Below are 11,817 nucleotides of genomic sequence, written 5' to 3' on the forward strand. Positions count from 1 at the left end.
AAGGGGAAGAAGCTGATTGCAATGGCATTGGCAATTGACGAGAGTTCCAGTCACATTCATGAATGGCTGCCATTTAAACTGCAGACACCATTGAGGAAAAATTGCTAGGCACGGTTGTTGAAACATAAGTCTGGATTGAGACTTAGTCATAGAGCAGACTCTGAAATCAAGGGAGCTTACACAGGAAGATGCATTATACTGAGTCAGACCTTTGGTCAGAAGCTGGGACTTAACCTTGTGCTCTGCCACTGAGCTATGAAGACATGACTGAGTTTGGATCCAACACAGTATCTTTAATTGCAGTCCCACCACATCTGGAGGGCCATATGTTCTCCACCCCTGCTTTAATACCTTCATAACAGAACTCTTACTGCATTTATACACCAGGCTAAAATCTCACAACTTTACCAGGGCTTTCTGCTTCTGTTTTAAATGCAGGATCATGACGGACTCCCTTTATGCGTGCTTCCCTTCCCCCCCTCCCCCCCCTTATCTGCATTGTTCTGTATGTTTCATTATACAGCTACTAGATGTCACTGTGGTCCAGCTCCTCTTATTGCGGGATTTCCTCTTTCCATGAGGGAACTCAACACGCTGTAATTTCATAGCTCATTATCTCTGATCTTTTAAAAAATGAGATAAAGGTCATTTAGCATGGGAGACACCCTGGAGGGTGATGACGTCATGCAAAGGACCTGCAAACTTCCATGAAAAAACAATCTCAATAGCAGAATAAAAGCCCCGTGTGGAGAAGCGCTTAGTAAACGGGATTGGTACAGCTAATCAAATTCCTTGCCTACCTTCATTCCATACAGAGGTTGTTTGGGAATGTTCAGGGTTCTCAAAAGACGATGTGATACCATATTTAGCTCGGCAATTTTTTTAGCAACTTGTGGCTGCAGGAATTTAGCCATTGATTTTGAAGACCGGGATAGTTTAGTTAGCCCATTCATAATGATCGCTCCATGTGTTGAAGAGAACACCCTCACCATAACTGACCCAGATTCCTGCACGGTGCGATCATTTTGCTGAAACAGAAATGAACCAAAAGAAAAATGAATAAAATTACTGTGAATGGTGCAACGCTTAGAACAGAAAAAGCCAACTTGATGCATTAAGACGGGGTGAGCAGAAAGTAGGTCAGGAACCACTGGTAGATCTCTGGGTGATTTGCGGTAGATCTCCAAGGGATTCTGACTCCCCAGTGCTTTAACAAGAGCAAGAAAAATAAAACACTGCTCTGGCTAGCCTTGTGCTAATTGCTTATCACTCTGCCAGACGGTGAGTCCTGATGGAGGACTCCTAGCACTAGATTTGTATATATCCCAGTGTAAGGTTCATAGGGGGCAGTAGATAATTGACTCCACTCCCAAGCCACCATTTTGTGTCTGGTTCTGGTTGATAGATCTCAGCATTCTAGTAAAAAACAAAACAGAAATAGATTCCCACAAGCCTCAAGTCTGCCTACCCCTGCATTAAGACAGTTGTGTACTGCATTTGGGATCACAGTACAATCCCAGCTCCCATTTTAATTATGTGTGTGGGGAAGAGAGGAAGCAAAATTCTAGCCCTCATATATGGAGAAATAAGTTTGAAGAGGAAGAACTTCTATTTGGTACTAAACAACACTGCAACCCTGCTTTAGAGTTAGAAAGTTACTTTATAATTGTATCATTGAGACTCTAGAAAAAGAATGATTTTGTTTAAAATACCAGCTTTTTTAGTTGAAAAAGAAAATTACTCCTAACATACTTCCTTCCTGGATATGAATGCCATTAAAAAGCAGGATATACTTTTATTAAATAAATGGTTGATTAAAACAATTATATCAAAAGAAATCCAGCTTGTGAACTCATTTAAGAAGGTGATACTCTTTTTAATTATATGAAGATACAAATATACAGATATATCTATGAATAAACATATAAATCATCTTGTCTTTAAATCAAAATACAATTGTATAAAATAGAAATGAAAGTTACTACAACAATTTATATAACCCAAACTTCTATCCATCTCAATAATATATATGGCTGAATGTTATTTTGATATTTCATGTTCCAATGATTTATAAATAAGCTCCTGCTTTCAATACACTTGTCTGCTGCGCATCTTCTTTTAACTCTCTTGTAATATGTAAGCTTTGTCAGAATGCTACTGCCTAAACTTGATCATACTAGCTTGATATTAAAGAGGTTCTTGGGGATTTCCATGGTGATGCTAAAACTTGTCTTGTGGTAGTAACTCAGAAGTAAGTCCCACTTACTTTAATGGGACATACTCCAGGTAAGTGTGTATAGGATTGCAGCCTAAGTAAAGTAATCATCAGTTCTAAACCCTCCTCCAAAATATGAGCATTGAAATATCCAAGAAGCTGTATTTTGGATTTAAAGGGAATTTAAATCTTATCCAGTAATATCTTTTACTACTTCCATAATCTCCTGCCAGAATGATTTAATAAGAGGGCAAAACCAGAATCTATCAGAAAGATCAACACACCATAGGAACCTGGAATGTAAGATCTATGAGCCAGGGCAAATTGGATGTGGTTATTGGAGAGATGTCAAGATTAAATATAGACATTTTGGGTGTCAGTGAACTGAAATGGACTGGAATGGGCCACTTCACATCAAATGACCACCAGATCTACTACTGTGGACAAGAGGACTACAGAAGAAATGGAGTAGCCTTCATAATGATAAATAAAGTGACTAAAGCAGTGCTTGGATACAATCCAAAAAATGACAGAATGATCTCAATTTGAATTCAGGGTAAGCCATTTAACATCACAGTGATCCAAATATACGCCCCAACCACAGATGCTGAAGAAGCAGAAGTAGATCAGTTCTATGAGGATCTGCAGCACCTACTGGATAGTACGCCAAAAAAAGATGTTATTTTCATTACAGGAGACTGGAATGCTAAGGTGGGTAGTCAAACGACACCTGGAATTACAGGCAAACATGGTCTGGGAGAACAAAATGAATCAGGACATAGGTTGATATAATTTTGCCAAGACAACGCACTGTGCATAACAGACACTCTCTTCCAACAACCTAAGAGACGACTTTATACATGGACTTCACCAGACGGTGGTCCACACCGAAATCAGATTGACTACATCCTTTGTAGCCAAAGGTGGCGGACATCTATGCAGTTGGTAAAAACAAGACCTGGAGCTGACTGTAGTTCAGATCACGAACTTCTTATTGCACAATTTAGAATCAGACTAAAGAGAATAGGGAAGACCCACAGATCAGTTAGATATGAGCTCACTAATATTCCTCATGAATATGCAGTGGAGGTGAAGAATAGATTTAAGGGACTAGATTTAGTAGATAGGGTCCCGGAAGAACTATGGACAGAAGTTCACAACATTGTTCAGGAGGCAGCAACAAAAACGTCCCAAAGAAAAAGAAAACCAAGAAGGCAAGATGGCTGTCTGCTGAGACACTGGAAGCAGCCCAAGAAAGAAGGAAAGCAAAAGGCAACAGTGATAGGGGGAGATATGCCCAATTAAATGCAAAATTCCAGAGGTTAGCCAGAAGAGATAAGGAATTATTTTTAAACAAGCAATGCGTGGAAGCGGAAGAAGATAATAGAATAGGAAGGACAAGAGACCTCTTCCAGAAAATTAGAAACATCGGAGGTAAATTCCAGGCAGAAATGGGTATAATCAAAAACAAAGATGGCAAGGACCTAACAGAAGCAGAAGAGATCAAGAAAAGGTGGCAAGAATACACGGAAGATCTGTATAGGAAGGATAATAATATCGGGGATAGATTTGACGGTGTGGTCAGTGAGCTAGAGCCAAACATCCTGAAGAGTGAGGTTGAATGGGCCTTAAGAAGCATTGCTAATAACAAGGCAGCAGGAGATGATGGTATCCCAGCCGAACTGTTTAAAATCTTGCAAGATGATGCTGTCAAGGTGATGCATGCCACATGCCAGCAAATTTGGAAAACACAAGAATGGCCACCAGATTGGAAAAAATCAACTTATACCCCCATACCAAAAGAGGGAAGCACCAAAGAATGTTCAAACTATCGAACAGTGGCACTTATTTCACATGCCAGTAAGGTAATGCTCAAGATCTTGCAAGGTAGACTCCAGCAATTCATGGAACGAGAATTGCCAGATGTACAAGCTGGGTTTCGAAAAGGCAGAGGAACTAGAGACCAAATTGCCAATATCTGCTGGATAATGGAGAAAGCCAGGGAGTTTCAGAAAAACATCTATTTCTGTTTTATTGACTATTCTAAAGCCTTTGACTGTGTGGATCATAACAAACTGTGGCAAGTTCTTGGTGGTATGGGGATACCAAGTCATCTTGTCTGCCTCCTGAGGTATCTGTATAACGACCAAGTAGCAACGGTAAGAACAGACCATGGAACAACGGACTGGTTTAAGACTGGGAAAGGAGTACGGCAGGGTTGGATACTCTCACCCTACCTATTCAACCTGTACACAGAACACATCATGCGACGTGCTGGGCTTGATGAAGCCAAGGCTGGAGTTAAAATCGCTGGAAGAAACATTAACAATCTCAGATATGGAGATGATACCACTTTGATGGCTGAAAGCGAGGAGGAGTTGAGGAACCTCATGACGAAGGTGAAAGAAGAAAGTGCAAAACCTCAAAAAAACCAAGATTATGGCAACCAGCTTGATTGATAACTGGCAAATAGAGGGAGAAAACGTGGAGGCAGTGACAGACTTTGTCTTTCTAGGCACAAAGATTACTGCAGACGCCGACCGCAGCCAGGAAATCAGAAGACGTTTACTTCTTGGGAGGAGAGCAATGACAAATCTTGATAAAATAGTTAAGAGCAGAGACATCACACTGACAACAAAGGTCCGCGTAGTGAAAGCAATGGTATTCCCCATAGTAACCTATGGCTGCAAGAGCTGGACCATAAGGAAGGCTAAGCGAAGGAAGATAGATGCTTTTGAACTGTGATGCTGGAGGAAATTCTGAGAGTGCCTTGGACTGCAAGAAGATCAAACTAGTCCATACTCCAGGAAATAAAGCCAGACTGCTCACTTGAGGGAATGATATTAAAGGCAAAACTGAAGTACTCTGGCCACATCATGAGAAGACAGGATACCCTGGAAAAGATGCTGATGCTCGGGAAAGTGGAAGGCAAAAGGAAGAGGGGCCGATCAAGGGCAAGATGGATGGATGATATTCTGGAGGTGACGGACTCGACCTTGGGGGAGCTGGGGGTGGCGATGGCCGATAGGAAGCTCTGGCATGGGCTGGTCCATGAAATCATGAAGAGTCGGAAGCGACTGACCGAATAAACAACAAAAAAAGGGGAGACATGGAAGTGTACATAATTATGCATGGTGTGGAGAATGTGGATAGGGAGACATTCTTCTCCCTCTCTCATAATACTGGAATCCAAGGTCATCCCGTGAAGGTGATTGATGGGAGATTCAGGACAGATAAAAGGAAGGACTTCTTCACATGACACATAGTTAAACTATGGAATTGACTTCCACAAGATGTAGTGATGGCCACCAATTTGGATGGCTTTAAAAGGGGCTTAGACAAATTCATGGAGGAGAAGGCTATCAATGGCTACTAGTCCTGATGGCTATATGTCACCTCCAGTTTCAGAGGCAGTATGCCTATGTACACCAGTTGCTGGGAAGCATGGGCGGGAGTGTGCTATTGCACTCGTGTCCTGCTTGTGGTTTCCTGGTCGACAGCTGGTTAGCCACTGTTTGAACAGAATGCTGGACTAGATGGACCGTTGGTGTGAACCAGCATGGCTCTTCTTATGTTCTTATGATATCTCCATCATTCACCCTTCTGTAGCTGATATGTGCTTTTTTCCTCAAAGACAGGAGTGAAAGTCTGAGGGGTCCATAGAGTGAGGCACTGCTGGCAGCTCTGGAGAGCCTTGCTGCCTGCTGTCCTGCTGCGGCCACTGTGGCTCCCTAGAATGCCAGCTGGACTGATGCCTTGCTCTGAGGACCCCTCAGAGCAACCCCTCTCCTGCTGAGGAATTTGCCAAAGCAGAAAAGTGGCTAGGAGGTCTCCCCAGAAAGCCTGCCTGCCTGGTGCCTTCCTCTGCGGGGTCACTGTGGCTCTCCAGCCACAGCAACAGGACAGTGGCCAGCAGGGCTCTTTAGAGCACCTGCCCACAGGAGTATGGACAGCGAGCCTTCCTGGTGAGTAGGTAGAGGGTGCACAAAGTGCCACCCCTACTGATCCACTGCTTGAGGCAGAGAATTCATTCTGTCTCATTAGTAAATTGAATTTTGTGGAGATTTTCTTTAAGAGTAGCAGATATACTGGTCTGGATCCAGACTGGCCTTTCCAGGGATGGAAGGGCTTCTTCTGTGAAGGGAAGGCACATGGTTTCAGCGGAAGCTCCCTGCTGCAGGAAGGAAGCGAGGAAGCAGGCTTTGTTGGTTCCCCTTCCCCCTACAGCCCCCTGCATCACCCATCACAGTGCTCTGGAGGGTCCACCAGCCCTCCAGAACAGCTTTTCAGGGGGCATCAGGGGCTCCAGAGGGAAGGAAGAGTCTCATGGATGATCACCCTTCTCCCTTCCACCAGCATGAGCAAAATTCCACTAAGCATAATCTGGATCTAACCCTGTGGAGCCTTTTTTGGTTACAGTCTGATACTTCCAAATCCAATCTTTTGTAGAGATTGATTTGAAGAAAACAATTTCCTATTACCATTCAAAGTTAATTAAATATTTCCCCAGGTTTTGAAGTGTCTGACAGTCATGAGTAAATTCTCTGCATCAGCTGGTTTTTGAAAATGTCCACAAGTAAGAAAGTGATTATTATACCATAGATATTTAGCATGACACTTTTTTGTTTGGCTGAAGGACATAAGCAGGACATAAGTTCTTGGAATGTAGCTGGCAATCAAGTTGTCCTCTCCACTTTCTTCTCCAGTTAGCTAGTGCAGTTCACTGACTGCCTCTAATCTGTATGGCATTAGGTTATCATAGTCTCCAATGAAAATGATAACTCAGTTGTACAGAACTGCTGTACCCTGGCAGGGCTGGCCCAAGACATTTGTCTGCCTGAGGCAAAGGATAAAATGCCACCCCCTGCCCCTTACAGCAAGATGGGCCGAAGACAGATCTCCAGATGTTTTGGACTCCCAGAAGCCCCTGCCAGCATGGTCAATTGTCAGGAATGCTGAGAGCTGAAGTCTAAAACATCGGGAAAGCTACTTTCTGTCTACCGCATATGGAACTTGTCCAGAGTGATTGCTGAATTTTACTTCAGCAGTGGTGATGGGACAGCATCCTTCACCATACCTGTGGACAACAAGCTAGCTTGGGCTGTGAGGGAGGGGAGGCTACATAGCACCCACAGCTCTCCAGCACCTCACTGCTGTCTCCCTGCTCCCCAGCATCTGCTGCCTGAGGTGGCTGCCTCACTCTGTCTAATGGTAGGGTTGGCCCTGTACCCTGGCCAGCTAGGAATAAAATTCTGCCATTAGAGCTAAGCTCTTGAATGCTCTATGTAGTGGGATGTTCAACTTCCTAGCCATCTCTGTCATCATCTATGGTGTTTAAATCTTATTGTGTTAGGTCTCTAGTGAACTGAACATCCTCCCCCATGGAAAAAATATATATTTAAATTGTATATAAGTAAAACAGTAAGCAGAAAATGTGCTGAGGGAGTGGTACGTGCAACATATATGTAGCAAGCCACTTCTTAAAGAAACCAAGCATTCAAATACTGAAATACAATAGTTCAGAAATGTTACCTGGTTTGAACTTGTCAGTCTCAATAAGTTTGGAAATTCATCCCTAATCTCATCTATAATTTCCAAGAAGGCTCTCTGTATTATCTCGGCTGAATTGAAAAACAATTGTTAAAAGAATAAAGCCCCGATCCTCAAAATTAGTCTTCATATGTAAGCACTGCTGATTTGAAAAAGAGTTGGCATGGGTCAAATGAACAAACACATATATAACATCAGGATGAAAGACTAGACTAAGGACCAGGCAGTACTTATCTGGTTTAAATTGCAAAACCATGTTCTATAGCTTAACAGTTACTGGGATGTGAAATGCCAGTCAACCCCAGATTCTGCCAGGCTCTATCCATGACTACCATATTCTGTCAGGTTCAAACTATAACATTCCAAAGTCTGCTATAGCTATGCCCAGTACCCACAATATTCCGTTTTGGATCTTCCCTTTTCTCTCTAGATTCCATTCAGACTCTATGGTTCTAGGGTCAGCCCATCCCAGAACTACCATAGTTCATGGCTAGAGCACATGCTTTACATGCAGAAATTCCCATGTTATGTCTCTGGCATCTCCAATTAAGGACACAAACCTACCCGGATAGCCAGCAGCCTCCGAAATTGGAGGCTGCCAAGTATCCAATGCAGGGCGGCCAGAGCACAGAGGTGATCCTCGCCTCCATGCTCTGTCTGCTCTACATTTTTGGCTAGATGGCCGATTTTGGCTGTCTAGCTGCGGCTTTGGGGAGGGGAAGGGAAGGAGGTTGTATAGTGTGTAGAAGCTGCATAAAGCACCTTCCTCAGTCACCTCCCTGGGCCGACCCCGGGACTGTCCCCTTTTCCCCATCTCTGTACTCCATTTCCGAGCACGGAGACGTAGCCTGCGTAGGCAGAACCACACTGGCTACAAGGCGGTGGGGAGTGCAGTTTCTGAGAACCGTGTTCAGAGCCCTGACTCCAACCTCAGTTCCCAGAAAGTGGCCATAGGATTGCTCCCTAAAAGGATCTTGGGGAGAAGGTGCTTGAATACACCCTTGCCTGAAACCTTGAAGAGTTGTTGCCTGTTACAGTAAACAATAGCAGGCTAGATAGATCAGTGGGTAGATAAACCATAAAACAGCCCATAGGTTCTGGATGGCTTGTTAACCATGGCATCGAGCTACCCTGGCCAGATTCGCATGACACGAATTATCTTTGCGCCAGCAAAGATAATTATGCAAATCCCCCCAGCATGCACGGCAGGGTAAATAAGGCTTATTTCCCCCTCTATGATTGTGCGAACCTGGTCAGTATAAGGCAGTTCCATGTACTCAACATATTTTCTACTTGTTCATGCCTTGGCCCTGCTTCCTAGCTCTTTCAGAACAGTTAGTGTTTTTAATTCTTCCTGCCTGCACTAGAAATTTCACCTCCTGAACTGATTATTATTCAGGAATACCGGAAAAACAGTGAGCCATTCTGCTTTCTGAAACCTCTAGACTGGAATAGGGGAAACAAGTATATTTGCAGGGGAAGCGAGGCGGCAAATACATATTTTGGGAACTTCCTTCAGCTCTCAATATTTAGAGTTAGGAGATACATGTCTACTTCTAATCTTGACCTTTAGAGGTAGAATGTCTTTTGACATTTCTCTTCCAATTGAAACAACAGTAGATCACATCCTCTGAGAGATATGGGGAGACTGAGGAGCTGTTTACCCAACACACTAACCTACAGTCAGTGGTTGAGTGTGGGTTGTTTTAAACCATGGGTTGTTTGTTGAACCATAGGTTAGCATGTTGTCTGAATGCAGCATGTTTTCTGCAGGGTGGCTTATCTTGTTGTCTGAATGCAGCCAGGGTGGCTTGTTAACTATGCAGTGTGGCTTGTTAACCACCCTGAACAACCCAGCAACAAACCATGGGTTCTCAAGGTGGCTTGTTTGAGAAAAATAAGCCACACTGCATGGTTAACAAGCCACCCTGGCTGCTTTCAGAGAATGCAATAACCCACAGCTCAACAAACAACCCACGGTGTTGTGTGAACAGCCCCACAGTTTTGTTACTTTAGACAGGCATATTATGCAGGCACAGCATAGAGGTGTGTGCGTGTGTGTACACACACATATGTGTATTTGGTGGAAGCTCACTTAAAAAAATGAGTATGAAAGTATAGAGAATTCAAAGCTCTTTGAATCTAGGATTTGCTAATCCACTTCTTGTTTGGAGGATCAAGACGTAGAGACTGTGGGTGCTTCCAGACAAGGGTTCCTAGCACTACCAGTGAAAAGGCACTGGGTAGTATCCTATTGTGCCTGTGCACTCGCAGGAGTGATTAGCTGTGCAACAGGGCTTTCACAATTCTAAAAATAAGCTGAAACAAACTGGTTTCTGAGATGGGGCAAGTCAGTAGAGCTCACAGAAGGCAGCTCTACTGCTTTGTCCCAATCCAGAAATGAGTGTTTCCACTAATTTCTAGAGTTATTTTTAGAAGCGCGAAAGCCCTGTTATGCAATTGGCAGGTCCCATGGGGGCAATGGAACTAGGAGGGGCCAAGCAGCCCCACTGGATACTGCCCACCAGCTATTTTGCCTTTTCTTCCTTAACATAAGTACAAAAGATGGAAGAAGCAGTGGAAAAACACAGGAGTGTTATGAGTTGAAGACCATTGTCATCTGAACCTCCTGTAAAACTCCATGAATGAGGCAGGTTGATTGCATGACAAAAGCCTCCTCCACTGGAAGCACCCAAAGAGACTCATACCTTGTCCGGCAAATTTCCTGACCAACTCCCCACATATCCAGCCAATTGGCCTGAGGGCCATTTCGTATGCTCCTCTAGTGTCTCCCTACCACTCTTCACATTAGTGTATTGTGTCTCCTAACCATGTTGGTCTACAAGGCCACAGATGATGGTTGCCCATATGTATGCATATCTCCACCTCCAAGGCAAGACACCTTTATGAGGACACAATGTGCCTCTTAAGCACAGCACTTACTTGACCCCTGACATTCAGAGTATCTTGTGTACACAAGAAAACTGTCTCAGGAGTCACGGTAGCAGCCAGGTCTCTCAAATACAGCATTCCAGAATAACAGAATGAATACACTGGCGACATTCTCTTTCTACACTACCAAGAAACAACCACAAGTATAGCTTTGTTGAGTTTTATAGTCATTAATAGACTAGCCCCCAAATTCAAGACCAAAGAAAGAAAGAAAGCCAGTCCTGGTTTCTGAATTATGAAAGGTCTAATCTTCTCAGAATTCTGCTTCAGAGTAAACAAAAAGCTCCAAACCTCCTTCCCTTGAGTTTTCAAACATAGAGTACAATGACAATTGGAGAATATGACTTTCACTTCAAGAAAATAAGGGGTAAATCTAGTGGCCTGCTCTGTCCTAGGTACAGTCATCTTACCATTTCTTTTTCTATTTACAGATGTTATGTGTTGGATTTCTGCTTTTGACGATCACATTTGGTTTTATGTTTAATGGGTTGGATCCAGATTTAGTCATGTGCAACTGGGCTGGTGGAATTGGACTTCCCAGCCTCCTCTTCCCCACTGCAGCACCTCAAGCTCCCTGAAAATGCTAGACAGAGACTCTGGGGACCCTGCTGAATGGGATAAGCTGTGTGGGGAGAAGGGAGGATCCCTGAAAATGGGATGCACGCACCTTCCATGAGCGGAGTCCTTCCATCCACAGAAGGCAGATCCTGGATTCAATCCTATCTGTTTGCATTGAGTGTTACCCACTTTGGGGTGAACTATGGTATGGGAAGAATGGCATCACTAAAAATAATTGTGGTTTACATCCTGAGAAAATGTGATGCCTCCTGGAAGACAGCAACTGCACATTTTTTCTACACAGACAAAATAAATACACAAATAAATAAAAAAAAATTAAAATCACTTGGAAAGGCACCAATAGTAATTATATCTTGTTGCCTGATTCTTGCTAGGTAAGATTAGACAGACTGAGTATTCCTCATGTGAACGGTGAAAGGAACTCTTATCACACCCTTCCTGAAATCCATGCTGAAGACACAGTGGATACAATCCAGTATAAAGTTAGGAATGCTTTATATATCAATGGGCTTAAGCCATTC

At 43.4% G+C, this 11,817-nt stretch overlaps 1 protein-coding gene across 1 annotated transcript in view; it reads right to left on the reverse strand.

Moving 5' to 3' along the window:
- SPATA9 (spermatogenesis associated 9) overlaps window positions 1–10,534 on the reverse strand; it is a 16,663-nt gene extending 6,129 nt beyond the window's left edge. Inside the window, exons 1-3 of the mRNA XM_084829651.1 lie at window positions 10,474–10,534; window positions 7,748–7,836; window positions 801–1,028 (exon numbers count right to left, since the gene is read on the reverse strand). Of these exons, the coding sequence (XP_084685777.1) occupies window positions 801–1,028; window positions 7,748–7,836; window positions 10,474–10,534 (378 nt within the window). The remainder of the gene's footprint in view (window positions 1–800; window positions 1,029–7,747; window positions 7,837–10,473) is intronic.
- Between the last annotated feature and the right edge of the window lie 1,283 nt (window positions 10,535–11,817).

This window comes from Heloderma suspectum, chromosome 2, assembly GCF_057233095.1.
Source record: "Heloderma suspectum isolate Gila_16-S chromosome 2, 16-S_ref, whole genome shotgun sequence".
Taxonomy (NCBI): domain Eukaryota; kingdom Metazoa; phylum Chordata; class Lepidosauria; order Squamata; family Helodermatidae; genus Heloderma; species Heloderma suspectum.